General features: G+C 48.1%; 1 protein-coding gene and 1 pseudogene across 1 annotated transcript; one reads left to right on the top strand and one right to left on the bottom strand.

The window, feature by feature from the left end:
* The first annotated feature begins 1,008 nt into the window (after positions 1 to 1,008).
* LOC129021068 (cytochrome P450 2F1-like) lies at positions 1,009 to 17,875 on the top strand. The gene is given in 7 exon segments (XM_063657392.1): positions 1,009 to 1,012; positions 2,418 to 2,578; positions 2,924 to 3,100; positions 4,147 to 4,288; positions 14,194 to 14,381; positions 14,969 to 15,110; positions 17,694 to 17,875. Coding segments are annotated over 7 exon segments (996 nt in total).
* LOC134738808 (endogenous retrovirus group K member 5 Env polyprotein-like) lies at positions 5,879 to 11,700 on the bottom strand (annotated as a pseudogene).
* Positions 17,876 to 21,394: the final 3,519 nt, after the last annotated feature.

The following is a 21,394-nucleotide window of genomic DNA, read 5'->3' as shown; positions in this document are numbered from 1 at the left end:
AAGATGGGAGGAGGGTGAGGACCGAAAAACTACCTGTCGGGTGCTACGCTTATTACCAGGGTGATGAAATATTGTGTATACCAAACCCTCACCATTGCTGAAGAGACTGGTGGCTAAATAGAGCAGTGGGTGAAATGGTCCCTGGGTGACATGTTAGGTCTTTGTACATAATTTAAAATAATGTGGCAAGATTAATTTTAAAAAAAAGGAGTGCAGGAAGAGTCAGAGAGACAATGTGAGGATGGAAGCAGAGACTGGAGTGATGTGCTTTGAAGATGGATGAAGGGGCTTCGCACAAAGGAATAAAGGGGCGACCAGAAGCTGAAAAGGCAAGGAAATGGATCCTCTTATCAAGGCTCCAGGAGGTACCAGCCCTGCTGACACCTTGACTTTATCCCAGTGAAGCTGATTTTGGAATTCTGGCCCCCAGAAGTAAAATAATAGTTTGGGGTCTGTTTGTTTATTTGTTTGTTTGTTTGAAATGAAGCTTCACTCTTGTTGCCCAGGCTGGAGTGCAGTGGTATGGTCTTGGCTCACTGCAGCCTTGACCTCCTGAGCTCAACTGATTCTCCCACCTTAGCTTCTCAAGTAACCGGGATTACAGTCATGTGCCACCACATTCAACTCATTCTTTTAACTTTTTATAGAGAGGGAGTCTTGCTATGTTGCCCAGGCTAGTCTAAAACCCCTGTGCTCAAGCAATCCTCCTCCCTCAGCCTCCCAATGTATTCTGGGATTACAGGTGTGACCCACCACACCCAGCCTACATTATCTTTTCTTACTCAGTCCCTCCTGCCTCCCTCTAAAAAGGATCCCTGTGATTACATTAGGCCCAGCCAGATAGTCTAGAGTAAACTTCTCATCTCAAAATCCTCAACTTAATCCCATCTGCAAAGTCCTTTTTACCATGTAAGGTAACAAATTCACAGGTTGTAAGGATAAGGACCTGGACATCTTTGGGGGGCCATTACAACCTGCCACAACACCATGATCTGTAACAGACTTGCGATGGGTCAGGCCCTTCACTGACTCCCAGTCACACACTCACTGACTCCTTATAGTAGCCCCATGATGAGAGGAGTGCCATCAGGCCCATTTTACAGATGAGAAGACTGAGGCTCGGAGAAAGGAAGTCAGTTTGCCCAAGTCACACCAAGACTAAGAGACCAACGAGGATTCAAACCGCGTCCATCTAACTCCAGATCTGGTTTTCTGGGCTGTGCTATTGTGTCCTGGGTGCTGTGTTGAAATATGTTGTTTTGGCCAGGCATGGTGGCTCACGCCTGTAATCCCAGCACTTTGGGAGGCCAAGGTGGTGGATCACTTGAGCTCAGGAATTCAAAACCGGCCTGGGCGACATGGTGAAACTCTGTCTCTACAAAAAATACAAAAACTGGGCCGGGCATGGTGGCTCGTGCCTGTAATCTTAGCACTTTGGGAAGCCAAGGTGGGCAGATCACTTGAGGTCAGGAGTTCGAGACCAGTCTGGACAACATGGTGAAACCCCATCTCTACTAAAAATACAAAAAAATTAGCCGGGTGTGATCTCAGCTCATTGGGAGGCTGAGGCAGGAGAATCTCTTGAACCTGGGAGGCAGACATTGCAGTGAACCAAGATCATGCCACTGCACTTCAGCATGGGCGACGGAGCGAGATTTCATCTCGAAAAAAGGAAAGAAAGAAATATGTTGTTCGGTATTTACTATGGTCTGTTCAGCTGTTGGATGGCCAGATGCTACGTGTTGTGTTGAGATATTTCTGGGTGAGATCGTAGAGTTGTCAGGGACTGCACGTGGTTTTGCGTTGTGTCATCTGCTGGCTGCCAACGTTGTTGCGTTGCTGCATAGTGTGTCCTTTGTTCTTCTGCCTTGACTGTATGTGTTGTGATGTCACATCATGTGTTCTGTGCTGTCTGCTGGGTTGCTGTGTACTAGGGTGTGTTGTGTGGCAGGATTATGTAGCTGTATGCTGGCATTATGTGTTGGTGTGTGGTTACCGTGTCTTGGGATGTTTCCGGGCTGGCTGTTAGGTCACTGCGTGTTGTGTGTTAGCATGTACTGTGATCGTATTTGCTGGGTGTTCTGTTGCCCTGTGTTGTTGTGTTCCGTGATGCCTGATGATTACCTTGTGCTATGTTGCGTGCTGTGTGTTGTGTTGCCAAGAATAGCCCGTTCTGTGGTTGGGTATTGTTGCTGTGGATGTGCTGCAGGAAGTTGTGGGTTCTGTGCTGTCTGTGGCATTGACAGATGCTTTTGGGGTGTTGTTAAGCAGCATGTTGTGACCATGTCCCTGTGTTTGCGCTGAAAGACACGTTGCCATGGTTGAGTCGGATGTTGTGCAAATTAATGGTGTTGCTGCATGAGGTCTGGTGTGCCATACATAGCGTCTTCCCGATCCATTCCATTCTTCACCCTCAGGCGAGCCCTTTGACCCTACGTTTGTACTGAGTCGCTCAGGGTCCAACATTATCTGTTTCGTACTCTTCGGCAGCCACTTCGACTACGATGATGAGCGTCTGCTCACCATTATCCGCCTTATCAATAATAACTTTCAAATCATGAGCAGACCCTGGGGCGAGGTCAGCCAACTGAGTCCAGCAGGGAAGGGGTGTAGGGTCCGCAGGATCTAGGAATGCAGAGGAAACAGTGGGCGGGGAAAGGGCTGCGAATGGCCCGCCCAGAGCCCGCCCCCTCCCATCTGACCCCACCCAGAGTTACACGGCCACGCCCACTCCCCTCCACTGAGCATTTATGGCCGCCATTGCCTCCTTCCCAGTCCCCCTCAGCCCCAACCCCCACCCCGGCCTCTCCAGAACCTGGCTGCCCTTGGAGACCCTGTCCCTGCCTACCTAATCCACACTGACCCCATTCGCCCCTGAACACCCTTCGTCCTCCAAAACCCTCCCACTCTGTCTGGTCCCCAGTTGTACAACATCTTCCCAAGCCTCCTGGACTAGGTGCCTGGGCCACACCAACGCATCTTCCAGAACTTCAAGTGCCTGAGAGACCTCATCGCCCACAGCGTCCAAGACCACCAGGCCTCGCTAGACCCCAGATCTCCCCGGGACTTCATCGACTGCTTCCTCACCAAGATAGCAGAGGTAATCCCTACCTGGAAATCCCACCTCTAGTCTGACCTGAAATTCTCCTGCTGCCCCTGCCTCAAACCCGCAGGGAACCCAGATGGGGAAGGGTTGGGGGACCTTCTCCCTGGAGAAGCTGAAGCATCTGGCCAAGCTGGGCTGGAGCCAGGAGCCACTCGCAGCCACCGCCAACTTACAGCTCATTAAGAAGTCATCAAAGGAGGTGGGGCAGGGCGGAGGGGGCAGTTGCTCAGGCTTGTAATCCCAGCACTTTGGGAGGCCGAGGCAGGAGGATCTCTTGAGTCCAGGAGTTCGAGACCAGCCTGGGCAATATAGTAAGACCCAGTCTCTGCAACACATACATACATACACGCACATACACACACATACACACATACATACATACACACACATACATACACACACATACATACATACACACATACATACATACACACATACATACACACATACATACACACATACACACATACATAAAATGTATTTTTTAAAAAAACAAGAAATCGGCCAGGCGCGGTGGCTCACGCCTGTAATCCCAGCACTTTAGGAGGCTGAGGCGGGCGGATCACGAGGTCAGGAGATCGAAACCATCCTGGCTAACACGGTGAAACCCCGTCTCTACTAAAAATACAAAAAAATTAGCCGGGCTTTGTGGCGGGCGCCTGTAGCCCCAGCTACTCGGAAGGCTGAGGCAGGAGAATGGCATGAACCCGGGAGGCGAAGCTTGCAGTGAGCCGAGATCGCGCCACTGCACTCCAGCCTGGGCGACAGAGCAAGACTCCATCTCAAAAAAATAAATAAATAAAATAAAATAAAATAAAAAAGATAAAATACAAGAAGTCATTCAAGCTCTATCCAAGAAGTTAATTGTAGGCCCTGCAGCTGAGATTTTCCCTGCCCTGCCCTTCTGCATTCCCCAGCTCTCCCAGGGAAAGAAAGTTAAACACAGCTGGGACTGAATGGGCCCCCAGCAGCAGTTGTACTGGTCCAGAATGAAGGGGTCTCCATCCCTGGCTCATGTCCCCACCCCTCTACCACGGCAGGAGAAGGAGGACCTGCTGAGCCACTTCCACATGGATACCCTGCTGATGACCACACATAACCTGCTCTTTGGCGGCACCGAGACGGTGGTCAGCACGCTGCACCACACCTTCCTGGCACTCATGAAGTACCCGAAAGTTCAAGGTGAGGCCCACCCACACAGCAGTGCGGAGGTGCCCATGTGTTCCAGCCTCATCCCAGAGCAGGAAGCCACAGCCCTGCCTCCAGCCCCACCTCCCAGGTCTGATATAGCCTCCTGCTGGCACCAGGATTCCACAGCCAAACCCACAAGCCCACATGGAGGCCAATGCCACCACATGGCCCACGAGGTCCATGCAGCCTGCCCGAATCCTGACCCAGATCCCACCCACTTAATTATTGATTTTTTTGTTTTTGGTTTGTTTTTTGGAAATGGAGTCTCGCTCTGTCACCCAGGCTGGAGTGCAGTGGCGTGATCTCGGTTGGCTCACTGCAACTTCTGCCCCCTGAGTCCAAGGCATTCTCCTGCCTCAGCCTCCCAAGTAGCTGGAATTACAGGTGCACACCACCACATCCAGCTAATTTTTGTATTTTTAGTAGAGACAGGGTTTCACCAAGTTGGCCAGGCTGGTCTCGAACTCCTGGCCTCAAGTGATCTACCTGCCTCGGCCTCCCAAAGTGCTGGGATTACAGGTGTGAGCCACTGCACCCAGCTCTGCTTAGTTTTTTGTTTGTTTTTGAGACAGAGTCACTCTGTCGCCCAGGCTGGAGTACAGAGGCACAATCACAGCTCACTGCAGCCCCAACCTCGGGCTCAAGCAATCTTCCCACCTCAGCCTTATCAATAGCTGAGAGTACAGATGTGCACCACCACACTCAATACACTCAGCTAATTTTTTATTTTTTGTACAGACAGAGCCTTGCTGTGTTGCCCTGGCTGGTCTCCTACTCCTGGGATCAAGCAATCCTCTCACCTCGGCCTCCCAAAGTGCTGGGGCTTGGGAGCCACTGCTCCCCACCTCCACCCACTTAGTCTTGCTTTGTGCCAACCGTGTCCACCACCACATGTGTGCACCTCCGGCTTCAGAGCCCAGCTAACAGTCCTCCTAGAACCCTGCCCCAGAGCCCCAGTCACGCACCTGCCAGGGAACCCTACCTCTCTCACACAGCCTGGCCCACACACACAGTTCTGTCTGCTACTCCACCTCCCCAAGCACCACCTCTGGGTATATCCCCTGCTCTGCCCCTGATCTCCAGCCCTCCCACACAGCCCACCCACTTGATCCACCATCCAGTGCGTAGAGTCCCGAAACTAATCCCATCAGGTCCTGGATTTCAAGGCTCCCTGAAGCCCTGCCCACACAACCCAACGCCCAGGCCCTTGCACAAGCCAACCTTTCACCCTCACTGACGCACTTCCTCCCAGGCCCTACCTAATTCTTTTTTTCTCCCCCCTTTTTTTTTTGAGATGGAGTCTCACTCTGTCTCCCAGGCTGGAGTGCAGTGGCCCAGTCCCGCTCACTGCAACCTCCACCTCCTGGGTTCAAGCAATTCTCCTACCTCAGCCTTCTGAGTAGCTGGGACCATAGGTGTGCACCACCATGCCTGGCAAATTTTTTTATTTTGTTTTAGAGACGGGGTTTCACCATGTTGCCCAGGCTGGTCTCTGAAGGGGGCCAGCCCCTCCACACCTCTGGGTATTTCTTGTCAGGCAGGACGAGAGACCAAGAAAAGAAATAAGACACAGAGACAAAGTATAGAGAAAGAATAGTGGGCCCAGGGGACCAGCGCTTAGCATACGGAGGACCTGCACCGGCCTCAGTCTCTGAGTTCCCTCAGTATTTATTGATTACGATTTTCACTATCTCAGCGAGAGGAATGCGGCAGGAGGACGGGGTGATAGTGGGGAGAAGGTCAGCAGGAAAACATGTGAGCAAAGGAATCTGGGTTACAAATAAGTTCAAGGGAAGGTACTGTGCCCGGATGTGTACATAGGCCAGATTTATGCTTCTCTCCACCCAAACATCTCAGTGTAGCAAAGAGTAACAGAGCAGCATTGCCACCAGCATATCTCACCTCCAGCCACAGGGCAGTTTTCTCCTATCTCAGAATAGAATGAATGTATGATCAGGTTTTACACCAAGACATTCTGTTACCAGGGACATGCAGGAGACTGAGGCCTTCCTCTTATCTCAACTGCAAGAGGCCTTCCTCTTTTACTAATCCTCCTCAGCACAGACCCTTTACGGGTGTCGGGCTGGGGGACTGTAAGGTCTTTCCCTTCCCATGAGGCCATATCTCAGGCTGTCTCAGTGGGGAGAAACCTTGGACAACACCCAGGCTTTCTTGGGCAGAGGTCCCTGTGGCTTTCCACAGTGCATTGTGCCCTGGTTAATTGAGAATGGAGAATGGTGATGACTTTTACCAGGCATACTGCCTGTAAACATACTGTTAACAAGGCACATCCTGCACAGCCCTAGATCCCTTAAACCTTGATTCCGTACAGCACATGTTTCTGTGAGCACAGGGTTGGGGCTAAAGTTACAGATTAACAGCATCTCAAGGCAAAACAATTTTCTTAGTACAGATCAAAATGGAGTTTCTTATGTCTTCCTTTTCTACATAGACACAGTAACAGTCTGATCTCTCTTTCTTTTCCCTACGTGTCCCTCTTTTCTTTTTGACAAAACTGCCATCATCATTATGGCCTGTTCTCACTGGTCACTGTCTCTTCAGAGCTGCTGGATACACCTGTAGACTCACAACAGACAGAACAAGCGTACAAGGATTAATATGAAATTTACAATAGTGGAACTTCTGATGATTTTAACCCAAGTGACCAGGTTAAGACTTGCGGGGCCAGCAGGAGCTTTCATGATTGCCTCAGTTCCTGGCACCAAATTTAAATGAACTTTTGATGCCTCAAAAATTCGTTCTTTTAATTTTGAAACGTCTAAAGGAAGATTATCTTCTCTTCCTTGTAGATGGCATCTAACCATGTCCCAGTAATGCTCAGACTCATTATAGGCTTGGGGTGTAATACGAAAATCTGATGTATTCCAGTCACACTGTAACTGAAAATGATGTTCCAAGCTCATGAGGCTCTCTCCCATCCAAATGTCAGTTTGTCTGAGATCATTAATTTGGTTTGCCATTTTTTTATCTATTTGGGTCTGAGAATTTCACAATTTTGAGGAATTCTTTTGCCAATCATTTACATATTTTGCAGTTTGAACAGAGGAATGTAAAGCAATTCCAGCAGCCGCAGCAGTAGCTGTGACTGCAATAAGGCCCGTAATCACTGCACTCAAAGTAAAAATGAATCTTTTGGATCTATTTAGAATTCCTTTTAATACTTCAATTAAAATATAGACAGATGGCAAGCCTCCCACAGTTGGTCCATGGACACAAGGATCCACGCACCCTCTCTTGCTCTCACTAGTAGAATATGGCACTGCCAATTAAAAGTTGAATCAATGCAAGTAAACAATCTACAATTTTCACAGGTTATAATTTAGGAATCTGGTTTAATAACTGTGTTTCCTACAACTAGCATATAAGGGGGTTTTACACAACTTTTCAAAGGAATTGTCAGACTGGAATTTAGGTTGATAGTATAATATGGCTTATGATCTCTTGTTCCTATAGCTTGATTTCCAGACCAAATTCTAATGCAGTGCAAGGCCACAGTAAACTTCCATAATTCTGGATGTTCAGGACCAGTAACAGGATTAACTTTGGTTGAGGTGATGAAATTCCCTTTTCACCTCATTTCCATGGATAGGGTGATTCTAACCTTCTATAAATCTGCTCCAGTCTTTCAGTTAAATCACTAACATAGGTGGGATTAATGGGCAAGATGGATGGGGCTTGTGAAGATGAGTGAGTCTGGCCTGTACAATTATGATATAATTGGCCTCAAGGGGCCCAGTCTATAATAATTCCAAATTCATTGTTTTGTAGTACCACCGCAGTATCAGCCACACATTCTTCCCAAGCTAAGACTTCTGGGCTTTTTGATTCTTTAGGAGTTTCCTTGGGGCAGGGCTTCCCCTTAGGCCTAGATTTTAATGATCTTTGATACGAAGGGTCCTGTAAATTATTTATCTGTGGCCCGAGTGACATTCCACTTACCATGTGATAAGTAAATCTACTGGTGGCACTGACAGTAGATACTTCTACCAACCAATTTTGGGTTATAGGCATTAAGCATCCTGGTGCCTTCCCTAGGCAAATAGGAGGATAATGATACCCAATGGAAATATTTATCATCATTTCTTCTTCTTCAGGATGGGCAGAGCAATGGTCATCTGTGGGGCCAGGTACCCATGCACTATTATTAGTATATACTTCAATAGGATTATCCATCCAGGTAACTGCCTGAATTAAGGGTGGGAAAGGCACATAGGCCCAGTAGGTATAATTAGCTGCAGCTGCTCCTGCCGACATGGGGAGACTTACCACCGTTGATACAATCATCAAAGCTGCAAGCAGCGTACTCTGTGGAGCTCGTGTCACCTTTGTGTTTTCCAGGCTCTTTTCAGCTGTGTCATTTTCTTTAATTGTGCCCAAGTCAGTGGCTCCACTTTCTTGGTGGATGACAACTTTATCTATAAGTTGTAGGTAACAAAACTGGAAGCTTGTTTTTTCCTGGAGAAATACAAGAAAAACCTCTCCCCCATGTTATCACCTTCCCTATTTCCCATGTTTTATTTTTATTATCTTTTTAACAAATCAGTTTTCTTTCACGTAGGCTGTTCCTTTTACCAGTAAGATGTTGTTCTGCAGAGGTAGTGGTCTGATTTCTATAAATGTTTAAAAATTTTAAAGTATAGAGTGCTAGATTAAGTTGCATCTGGGGAGTGTTATACTCCTTACTATCTTTTCCTTTTTTTTTTGTTTAACCAATTGAGCTTTGAGTGTTCTATTAATTCTCTTAATTATGGCCTGTCTTTGGAAATTATAGGGAATTCCTGTTGTATGTGTAATTTTCCAATGATTTAAGAATTTTTGAAATGATTTACTACAATATCCTGGCCCATCATTCATTTTAAATTTTTTTGGAACTCTCATGACAGCAAAACAAGATAATAAATGTCTTTTAACGTGGGAAGTACTTTCTCCTGTCTGGGAGGTTGTCCATATGAAATGTGAATAAGTATCAATTGTCACATGGACAAATGACAATTTTCCAAATGAATGTATATGCGTGATATCCATTTGCCATAACACATTAGGACATAGACCTCTGGGATTAACTCCTGCCTCCTGAGTGGGCAGGTGTAGAATCTGACACTGGGTGCAATGTTGTACAATATATTTTGCCTGTTTTCATGTGATATCAAATTTATTTTTTAATCCTGTTGCAGTTACATGAGTCAAAGCATGAAGTTCTTGTGCTTCTATGAATGCAGATGATACTAGCAAGTCAGCTTGTTCATTTGCTTTAGTTAAAGTCCCTGGTAAATTAGCGTGTGCTCAAATATGAGTAACATAAAATGGGAAATTTATGCTGCCACCCCATATGGGAAGTGAAGAGCGCCTCTGCCCAGTTGCCGCCCCATCTGGGATGTGAGGAGTGCCTCTGCCCAGCTTCCCACTGTCTGGGAAGTGAGGAGTGCCTCTGCCTGGCTTCCACCCTGTCTGGGAAGTGAGGAGCGCCTCTGCCCAGCTGCCCCATCTGGGAAGTGAGGAGCACCTCTGCCCAACTTCCTCCCCATCTGAGAAGCGAGCAATGCCTCTGCCTGGCCACCCCGTCTGGGAAGTGAGGAGCGCCTCTGCCTGGCCGCTGCCCCATCTGGGAAGTGAGGAGCACCTCTGCCTGGCCACCCCACCATCTGGGAAGCGAGGAGCACCTCTGCCTGGCCACCCCATCTGGGAAGTGAGGAGCCCTCTGCCTGGCCACTGCACCATCTGGGAAGTGAGGAGCACCTCTGCCCAGCTGCCCACTGTCTGGGAAGTGAGGAGCGCCTCTGCCCGGCCACCCCATCTAGGAAGTGAGGAGCGCCTCTGCCCGGCCACCCCATCTGGGAAGTGAGGAGCGCCTCTGCCTGGCTGCCCCACCGTCTGGGAAGTGAGGAGCACCTCTGCCCACAGCTGCCCACTGTCTGGGAAATGAGGAGCACCTCTGCACGGCCACCCTATCTGGGAAGTGAGGAGTGCCTCTGCCCGGCCACCCTATCTGGGAAGTGATGAGCACCTCTGCCCGGCCCCTGTGCAACCTTCCAAGTGTGAAGTGACAGCCTTGTGTGTGATGTTTTCTGTCTTCCCCAAGTTTGCATTTTCCACATTAAAGTTTACTTTTTAATTAAAAGTTTTAAATTGGAGAATATTTTAAAAATGGGAAATTTCTTTTTCTTACAGTTTGTTGTAACAAATTAAATAGCTGGTTTAACTGATCATCCATACTATATTTGATTAGGCCTGTCTCAATATCCTTTGTAGCCTGTACTACATATGCAGAATCTGATACAATGTTAATAGGCTGATTAAAATCTTGTAACACTGTGATGACAGCAACCAACTCTGCTCTTTGAGCTGAGTGATATTGAGTTTCAATGACTCGTTCTTTTGGCCTGGTGTAAGCCACTTTTCCACCGCCAGAACCATCAGTAAATACCATCAGAGCATTTTCTAAAGATTTACATTTGGTAATTTTAGGTAAAATCCAAGTAGTCAATTTTAAAAACTGGAATATTTTTGTTTTTGGGTAATGATTGTCAATAATTCCCACAAAATCAGTAAGACCAATCTGCCAGGCACCAGAATTGATAAAGGCTTGTCTAACCTGTTCCTTATTTAAAGGAACAATGATTTTGTCTGGGTCACTTCCACACAGTTTTATTATTTGTAATCTTGCCTGACCAATTAATGTAGCCATTTGATCCAAGTACTATGTAAAAGTCTTAATTGCACTGTGAGGAAGGAATGACCACTCCACAAGATCTGAATTTTGAACAATGATGCCTGTTGGAGAATGTGCAAGTGAAAATCAAAAGTTGGAGTGGGGCCAAGGGATCTATTCTATTTACTTGTGCTGACTGAATTTTTTCTTTAACTAATTTAATTTCTTTAGTTGCCTCTGGAATTAATATTCTTTTACTATTTAATTCCGGATCCCCTCTTAAGATAGAGAACAAATTTGACATGGCATAAGTAGGGATGTCTAGAGTCTAGAGTTGGCTGAATCCAATTAATATCTTCTAGCAATTTTGAAAGTCATTTAATGTTTTTAATGTGTCTTTTGTTATTTCTATTTTTGGTGGGGTGGTTTAATTTTCCTTTCCTCTACCTGCATTCCCAAGTAATGGAAAGGAGTAGAGATTTGAATCTTATCAGATGCTATTGTCAGTCATGCGTTGGCAACCTCTGTCTGCAGAAATGTGTAATGGTCAATTAATTTGTCTCTCGTTTCTACAGCACACAAAATATCATCAACATAATGAATGATGTAACAGTCTGAAAACTTGTCTCTAACTGGTTGAAGAGTTTGAGCTACAAAAGTCTGACAAATAGTTGGACTATTAAGCATTCCCTGAGGCAACACTTTCCACTGAAACCTGGTGGCTGGTTCTTTATTATTTATGGCTGGTATAGTAAAAGCAAATTTTTCAAAATCCTCTTTTGCCAGAGGAATGGTAAGAAAGCAATCCTTCAGATCAATTTTTTTTTTTTCTGAAACGGAGTCTTGCTCTGTCACCCAGGCTGGACCACAGTGGTGCGATCTTGCCTCACTGCAAGCTCCGCCTCCTGAGTTCACGCCATTCTCCTGCCTCAGCCTCCCGAGTAGCTGGGACTACAGGCACCCACCACCGTGCCTGGCTAATTTTTTGTATTTTTAGTAGAGACGGGGTTTCACCGTGTTAGCCAGGATGGTCCGATCTCCTGACCCTGTGATCCACCGGCCTCGGCCTCCCAAAGTGCTGGGATTACAGACATGAGCCACTGCACCCAGCCTTAGATCAATTATAATTAAAGGCCAGTCTTTGGGAATCATGGCCGGAGAGGGCAACCTGGGTTGGAGATCCCCCATGGGTTGAACTACGGCATTAATAGCTTTTAAGTCGGCCAGCATGCGCCATGTGCTGGAGTTTTTTTTTAATTATAAACACTGGAGAATTTTAAGGAGAGAAAGTGGGTGAAACATGTCCTTTTTTAAATAGTTATTTTAATTATTTTACGTAGCACCCCCAACTTTTCCTTAGGGAGCGGCCACTGTTCGACCAGGCAGGACACTGCAGGGTGAGTCTGAATTGCTCCTTTACCTTAGTGAACTGCAGGTTGAACAATAATGGGCAAGGTGAGCCAAGTCACAGTGAGCTGAGTTTCAGGCTCCCTCCACCAGCACTCACTCCATTGAGGAGGAGGTGGCCATTGTGGTTTTAGCCCTGACGGCCCTGATGGTTCTGGACCTTTTCCTCTCAATTTTAATGCTTCAGGATATATTACCTCCTGTAATTGATTGTAGTCAACACTTTGTGTTGACCGAGCCATTACAGACTCTGCTACATATTTACAATGTGAACTTTCCGGGATTTTGTTCCTGCCTCTTCTTCACTATCTATTGCACAGCTTTCAGGGTCATCAGAAATTGAAACGTTATCTTCTCCTGTTTGAAATAGTGTAATTACATTTTCTGTAGAAGCTCTAACTCCCCCTCTTCTTAAAAGAATTTTAATAAAGCTGAGATAAGATGCAGATTTACTTTCAGTTTGTCCCATTGTTACCCTGGGTTCCTCCAAGCACACCAGCTTAATGCAAGGCTGACCATGGATGTACTCAGGAATCTCTTGTCAACTTGTCCTCGATGCTCATGTTCTTAGCGTACCTTCACCTTAGAGAAAGCCACCCATGTTGGGCATCAGATGAAGGGGGCCAGCCCCTTCACACCTGTGGGTATTTCTCATCAGGTAGGACAAGAGACTGAGAAAAATAAGGCACAGAGACAAAGTATAGAGAAAGAATAGTGGGCCCAAGGGACCGGTGCTCAGCATATGGAGGAACTGCACCAGCCCCAGTCTCTGAGTTCCCTCAGTATTTATTGATTACGATTTTCACTATCTCGGCTAGGGGAATGCAGCAGGAGAACAGGGTGATAGTGGGGAGAAGGTCAGCAGGAAAACATGTGAGCAAAGGAATCTGGGTTACAAATAAGTCCAAGGGAAGACTGTGCCCGGATGTGTAAGTAGGCCAGATTTATGCTTCTCTCCACCCAAATATCTCAGTGTAGCAAAGAGTAACAGAGCAGCATTGCTGCCAGCATATCTCACCTCCAGCCACAGGATGGTTTTCTCCTATCTCAGAATAGAATGAATGTATGATCCGGTTTTACACCGAGACATTCCATTACCAGGGACATGCAAGGGATGGAGGCCTTCCTCTTATCTCAACTGCAAGAGGCCTTCCTCTTTTACTAGTCCTCCTCAGCACAGGCCGTTTATGGGTGTCAGGCTGGTGGATGGTCAGGTCTTTCCCTTCCCATGAGGCCATATCTCAGGCCATCTCAGTTGGAGGAAACTTTGGACAACACCCAGGCTTTCTTGGGCAGAGGTCCCTGCAGCTTTCTGCAGTGCATTGTGCCAGAGAATGGAGAATGGCAATGACTTTTACTAAGCATACTGCCTGTAAACATATTGTTAACAAGGCACATCCTGCACAGCCCTAGATCCCTTAAATATTGATTCCATACAGCACATGTTTCTGAGCACAGGGTTGGGGCTAAAGTTACAGATTAACAGCATCTCAAGGCAAAACAATTTCCTTAGTACAGATCAAAATGGAGTTTCTTATGTCTTCCTTTTCTACATAGACACAGTAACAGCCTGATCTCTCTTTCTTTTCCCTACAGTCTCAAACTCCTGGGCTCAAGTGATCCGTCCACCTCAGCCTCCCAAGTGCTGGGATTACAGGCATGAGCCACCGTGCCCGGCCAGCTCTAGCTAATTCTCACATATGCCCCAGCAGTGGCGCCCATTGCTGGGAGGCTTTGACTAGACCCCTACCCACATATGCACACACCTCTTCCCAGCCTAGTTTGATAACCTGGACCCCGCTTCCCCCTTCCCCTCCAGCCCGTGTGCAGGAGGAGATCAACCTCATTGTGGGACACATGCAGCTGCCAGTGCTGAAGGACCGCGCAGCCATGCCTTACACAGACATGGTGATCCACGAGGTGCAGCGCTTTGCAGACATCATCCCCATGAACTTGCCACACCATGTCACTAGGGACACGGCCTTTCGCGGCTTCCTGATACCCAAGGTGCACTAGGCCTGGCAAACGACATCAGGCAACCTAAGAGGAGGCATCGCAGGCTCTTGCAACTCACAAGGAGTATCCCAGGCACTAGCCATCCACATCCCAGGCCTTAGCAACTGGCATCCCAAGCCCTAGCTGCAGACATCTCAGACCCTTAAATCCAGAAGCTCAGGCCTTTCCCAGGACCCCATCTCATATCATAGTGGACTAGACCCCTTCACCGTGACAAATCCCCTTCCTAGAACCCCTCCCTGGAAGCCCTGGGGTCTGGAACTTCATCTGGAGGATCCCCTGGGCCTAAATGCTATTCTCAAGGACCCCTCCTTTTTCCCAGAAACCCCACATCTGCTCCCACAAAGGGTGGGGGTTTCCCACATCCCTGCCAAAGTCCCCAATAATACAGCATATAGCACCCATCACTTGGAACCCTAGACACCCACACATATTTCCTTGGCCCCCAATTGAGTCCTATACCCACCTATACCCACCCCTTATCAAGTCCCCAGGACACCCAGCCCAATAAAATGGAAACGAGTTTGGGAGCCTCCCAGCCCTCCTACACTGCTAACTCCACCTCCTCACCCACACAGGGCACCGATATCATCACCCTCCTTAACACCGTCCACTACGACCCCAGCCAGTTCCTGACGCCCCAGGAGTTCAAACCCGAGCATTTTTTGGATGCCAATCAGTCCTTCAAGAAGAGCCCAGCCTTCATCCCCTTCTCAGCTGGTGAGGGCAAGAATCAGAGTCTTTCTGGCCCGATTTCTACCTACATTCCTCATCCTAATTCCACTTGCCAAATCCTCTCCCTCCTTCCTTCCACCCATTCTCAGCTTTGGATGTACAGAGACATTCATTCCTCCTCTCAACTCTGCTCCTATAGGCAAGTAGTGACTAAAATCCTCGTGAAGTGAGGTGGGGAGGTTGATTAATAATTTAACTTGGGGCTGGGCATGGTGACTCACACCTGTAATCCCAGCACTTTGGGAGGCTGAGGGGGGTGGATCACCTGAGGTGAGGAGTTCGAGACCAGCCTGACCAATAAGGTGAAACCCCGTCTCTACTTAAAATACAAAAATTAGCCAGTTGTGGTGGCAGGCGCCCGTAGTCCCAACTACTCCAGAGGAAAGACAGGAAAATCGCTTGAACCTGGGAGCCAGAGGTTGCAGTGAGCCGAGATTGCACCATTGTACTCCAGCCTCAGTGACAAAGCGAGACTCTGTCTCAAAAAAAATAATAATAATTTAACAGCCAGGGGCGGTTACTCACGCCTGTAATCCCAGCACTTTGGGAGATCTAGGTGGGCAGGTCATCTGAGGTCAGGAGTTCAAGATTAGCCTGACCAACATGATGAAACCCTGTCTCTACTAAAAATACAGAATTAGCCAGGAATGCACGCCTGTAATCCCAGCACTTTGGGAGGCCGAGGTGAGCAGATCAGAAGGTCAGGAGATCGAGACCATCCTGGCTAACATGGTGAAACGCTGTCTCTACTAAAAATACAAAAAAATTAGCCGGGCGTGGTGGCGGGCTCCCGTAGTCCCAGCTACTCGGGAGGCTGAGGCAGGAGAATCACTTGAACCTGGGAGGTGGACCTTGCAGTGAGCAGAGACTGCGCCACTGCACTCCAGCCTGGGCGACACAGCAAGACTCCGTCTCAAAAAAAAAAAGAAAAAAATTAGCCAGGAAATGGTGGCACATGCCTGTAATCCCAGCTACTCTAGAGGCTGAGGCAGGAGAATCACTTGAATCCAGGAGGTGGAGCTTGCAGTGGGCCGAGATCGCGCCATTGCACTCCAGCCTGGGCAACAAGAGCAAAACTCCATCTCAAAAAAATAAATAAATAATAATTATAATTATTATTATTTAACTTGGGCCAGGTGCATTGGCTCATGCCTGTAATCCCAGCACTTTGGGAGGCTGAGGTGGGAGGATCGCTTGAGGCCAGGAGTTCAAGACCAGCCTGGACAACACGGCAAGACCCTTTCTCTACTGAAAATTTTAAAATTACCTGGATGTGGTGTGGTGTGCATCTGTGGTCCCAGCTACTTGGGAGGCTGAGGTGGGATGATCACTTGAGCTCAGGAGTTTGAGGTTACAGTGAGTATGATCATGCCACTGCACTCCAGTCTGGGAAACAGAGCGAGATCCTTTCTCTAAAATAAAAAATACTGACTAGCCAAAAATAAGAAATATATAAAATTTTTAAAAGAAAAGAAAAGAATTGAACTTGGGAGTGGTCATTGTCTACCTCTCCACTGGGTGGCGCAGTTGCGGTGGTTCTAGGGGTGGTTTTCTTTGTTTTGTTTTGTTTTTTGGCTTTCCTCTTTACCCTGCTGAAAAATACTTCCCTCTTTACTCAGTAGCAGGAAAAGAAAAAAAAACTGGCATAATAATAGATAACTTACCATATTGCCTACTGTGAGTCAAGTGCTGCCTCTACAAGAGCCCAGCTAAGAGCTTATGTTTTCCGATGGGAATGTGCAGCCCAGATTCCAGCAGGGTTTGCATCCCATCTGTCACCCCCTAGCTGTGTTGCCTTAGGTATGTTACTTCACTTCTCTGTACCTCAATGTCCACATCTATAAAATGGAGATAATACTAAGGCCTGCCTCTTGGAGTTGTTAGAATTAATTGTGATGTAATGCTTAGAGTAGTGCATGGCCCATGGTAAGCTACTTACAGCCTCACTGCTTTCCCTGTGTTTACCATTCACAGCAGCCTCATGAGACACTATTACTATCCCTCCTTTTATTTTTCTTTCTGAGATAGGGTCTTGCTGTCATCCAGGCTAGAGGGCAGTGGCACGATCATGGCTCACTGCAGCCTTGATCTCCTGGGCTCAAGTGATCCTCTCGCCTCAGCCTCCCAAGCAGCTGGGACTGCATGCATGTGCCACCTTGCACATTTTTTTTAAAAAGTTTTTGTAGAGATGGGATCTTGCTGTGTTCCCCAGGCTGCTTTCGAACTCCTGGGCTCAAGAGATCTTCTTGCCTCGGCCTCCAAAAGTGCTGGGATTACAGGCCTAAGCCAGCGCGCGCAGTCTTCATATCCCCATTTTAGGTACCCAGAATGTGTGGTTTGTCCAGGATCACAAAACTAGTAGTGACAGGGCCGGGATTCGAACCCAAGCAGCCCAGGTCATTCCACTCCACAGTTTAAAGCATCTTTCCCAGATCTTTATGTGGGTGAATCTGTGACGTCCCCAACTGCTGTCTTCCTTTCCTCTTATGTTTTCCTCTGGGAATGTGGGGTTGCAGCCTCTAACTTCATCTTATCTCACCACCGCTCCCCATCCTGCCACCCCAGCAGGGCGCTGTCTGTGCCTGGGCGAGTCACTGGTGCGCATGGAGCACTTTCCGTACCTCACCGCCATCCTGCAGAGCTTCTCACTGCAGCCGCTGGGTGCGCCCGAGGACATCAACCTGACCCCGCTCAGCTCAGGTCTTGGCAATTTGCCGCGGCCTTTCCAGCTGTACCTGAGCCCGCGCTAAAGCCCCGGCCCTTCCAGATTCACCTGTGAGCGATGAGGCCCATCCATGTGGGCTGCTACGTCCCCTTCTTGGTCCACAGTCTGCCCCCATCCCTCTCGCAGTCACGCTTTCTTCCCTGCACGCTGTGCCTGCCGCGTGCCCTTCCCCCATCCCTCCAATCTGTACCCCGTCTGCAGGGCAGAGGCAGATGTGGCATGTCTTTTTGTACCCACAGAGCTTGTTCTATGGCACGCCCTTTTCTGGGCTTTTTGTATCATTTCTTAGTACATTTGTAATAGATTCAAACCAGTCTTGGCTGAATTAAAGTGAGGATGACAGTCATTTAGGATGGGGAGAAGGGAGCTGGCTGCAGAGATGGAGACACTGGCTAGTTCTGCCCTCACCTTTAGGGTGGCTAGGGTGGGAGAAATTGTATCCTGGAGACAGGCTTGAAGGTAAAGGCTGTGAGGACCTGAAGCCAAAGAGGCAGAGAAAAAGACAGCAGGAACAGGCAAGGTGGCTCACACCTGTAATCCCAGCACTTTGGGAGGCTGAGGTGGGAGGATCGCTTGAACCCAGGAGTTTGAGACCAGCCTGGGCAACAGAGTGAGACCTGACTCTACAAAAAGTCAAAAAGTGGGGCAGGAGGATTGCTTGAGCCTGGGAGGTCGAGGGTGCAATGGGCTATCATTGTGCCACTGCATTCCCGCCTGGGTGACAGGAGTGAGACCCTGTCTCAAAAAAAAAAAAAAGTAAGAAAAAAAAAGAAGAAGATAGCAGAGAGACATCAAGAAGAAGATGACAGCAGAGAGATATCAGAAAGAATATGCAAGAGATGCAGGGCACTACAGAGAGATGGAAGCAGGGGAAAGTGAGGCTAAAACAGAACAAGCACTGACACTAAATGACACTCCCTATTTGCACACTGTTCTGAATGCCTCATTTAAGTTTCCCTATTTTGCCCTGATTTGTTTTGGGGGCTTTTGTTTCTTTTTTTCTTTCTTTCTTTTTTTTTTTTTTTTTTGAGACAGAGTCTCGCTGTGTCACCCAGGCTGGAGTGCAGTGGCGCGATCTTGGCTCACTGCAACCTCCACCTCCCTGGTTCAAGTGATTCTCCTGCCTCAGCGTCCTGAGTAGCTGGGACTACAGGTGTGCGCCACCACGCCCGGCTAATTTTTTGTATTTTTAGTAGCGACAGAGTTTCACCATGTTAGCCAGGATGGTCTCAATCTCCTGACCTCGTGATCCGCCTACTTCAGCCTCCCAAAGTGCTAGAATTAGAGGCGTGAGCCACCGGCCACCACACCTGCCCTGTTTGTTTCTTTTATAGCCAAGGTCTCCCTCTTGTTGCCCAGGCTAGAGTGCAATGGCACAGTTCAAGGCTCACTGCAACCTTGAACTTCTGGGTTCAACTGATCCTCCTGCTTTTGCTTCAGCCCACCAAGTAGCTGGGACTACACTCACCGTGCCTAGCTAACTTTTTTTTTTTTTAATCTTTAGTAGAGACAGGGTCTTGCAGTGTTGCCTAGGCTGGTCTTGACAGAATCTTGCTCTGTCACCCAGGCTGGAGTGCAGTGGCTCGATCTCAGCTCACTGCAACCTCCACCTCCTGGGTTCAAGCAATTTTCATGCCTCAGCCTCCCGAGCAGCTGGGATTACAGGTGCCCGCTACCACACCCAGCTAATTTTTTTTTTTTTTTTTTTTTTCAGTAGAGACACGATTTCACCATGTTGGCCAGGCTGGTCTCAAACTCTTGGCCTCAGGTGATCTGCCCACCTCAGCTTCCCAAAGTGCTGGGATTACAGGCGTAAGCCACTGCACTCAGCTGCTAATTTTTTTTATTTTTATTTTTTGTAGAGGCAGTCTCACTGTGTTGCCCAAGATGGTCTCGAACTCCTGACCTCAAGTGATCCTCCAGCCTCAGCCTCCCAAAGTTCTGGACAACCTGTGCACACCACCATGCCCTACTCAGACACTGCACTTCTAACTACTACCTTTTAATTCACAAGTCAGAGACCAACAAAGAGGCAGACACCCTTAAATACAGAGAAAAGCAGAGAAACAGAGACACTAAGAAATGGGAGGCAGGGGGAATCAAGAGAGAGAATGGAAAGAAACAGAGAAATGATCAGAGAAAGAGGAGCAATGACAGTGGGAGTTCTGAGGACTGAGGCTCTCTCCCTCAATCCCCAGCCCCTCTTTTCTTTTTTTTTCCTTTTTTTTTCTTTTTTTTTGGGGGGAGGCAGGGACAAAGTCTCACGCTGTTGCCCAAGCTGGAGTGCAGTGGCATGATCTCAGCTCACTGCAACCTCCACCTTCAGTGCTCAAGTGATTCTCGTGCCTCAGCCTCCCTAGAGTAGCTGGGATTACAGGCATGCACCACCATGCCCAGCTAATTTTTTTATTTTTAGTATAGATGGGGTTTCACCATGTTGGCCAGGCTTGTCTCGAACTACTGGCCTCAAGTTATCTGCCCACCTCAGCCTCCCAAAGTGCTGGGATTATAGGTGTGAACCACTGCACTTGGCCCTCCCACCCTCTCACTGAAATTCTCTGAAATTCTTCCCTTTGGGATGAGGATAGCAACCCCAGGCATGTACCCTCCCAACCTAGGACCCAACCTAATACCCTAACATCCTGCTGACAGTGGCTGTTCTTGCTGGGCAGGCGTCCCAAAGCTCATCGAGCCAGATTCAAGCAGAGTGGAACTGGCCCCTCAGCCATCAGTGGAGGTGGCCTGAGAGGCTGTACCCTGAACGGTGTCTCCCCAAGGCGATGCAGAAACTGGGACATGCTCTGCTGAGCATGTGGCTGACTGGAGTGAGGCTTATAGGTGGTCCCCACATGGGGATTAAGATGTCAGCTCTTTAATCCCCACGCTGTTCCCATCACAGGCTAACCAGAGTCTGCCCCAGGACCCAGCCAGGGACACAGAGGTCGGGGGAGAGAGGGAGAGACAGAGAGACTCAGAGGTCTTGAGAAAGAAAGGCAGAGAGAGATGATGGAGAAAAACACGTGGAGACACTGAGAAGAGATGGAGAGGAAGAGGAAGAGACAGATACGCAGGGATGGCAGAGAGATCCTGGAAAACAGAGACCGGGAGGAGAAAGACAGCCACTGAGAAAAGGGAAAGACAGTGATGTCCAGAGAGAGGAAAGACAGAGACCCTAAAACAAAGATAAATAAAGAGAACAGAAATGAAGAGAGATAGAGAGACCTGAGAGAAAAAGAAAAAGGGAAGAAAAGAAAAACAGAGAGAAACAGAAATCCAGTCTAATTAGAAAGAGATAGAAACACCAAGGTGGGAGGATCGCTGGAGCCCAGGAGTTTGAGACCAGCCTGGGCAACATAATGAGACCTGGTATCTACAAATATTTTAAAAATTAGCTAGGCATGGTGGCACGCACCTCTAGTCCCAGCTACTTGGGAGGCTCAGGTGGGAGAATCACTTGAACCCAGGCGGTCAAGGCTGCAGTGAGCTGTGATGGTGCCACTGCACTCCAGCCTGGGCAACAGAACAAGACAGATGTAAGGGAAGG

This window comes from Pongo pygmaeus, chromosome 20, assembly GCF_028885625.2.
Source record: "Pongo pygmaeus isolate AG05252 chromosome 20, NHGRI_mPonPyg2-v2.0_pri, whole genome shotgun sequence".
NCBI classification, from domain to species: domain Eukaryota; kingdom Metazoa; phylum Chordata; class Mammalia; order Primates; family Hominidae; genus Pongo; species Pongo pygmaeus.
This window is presented reverse-complemented; position numbering and strand designations above follow the sequence as displayed.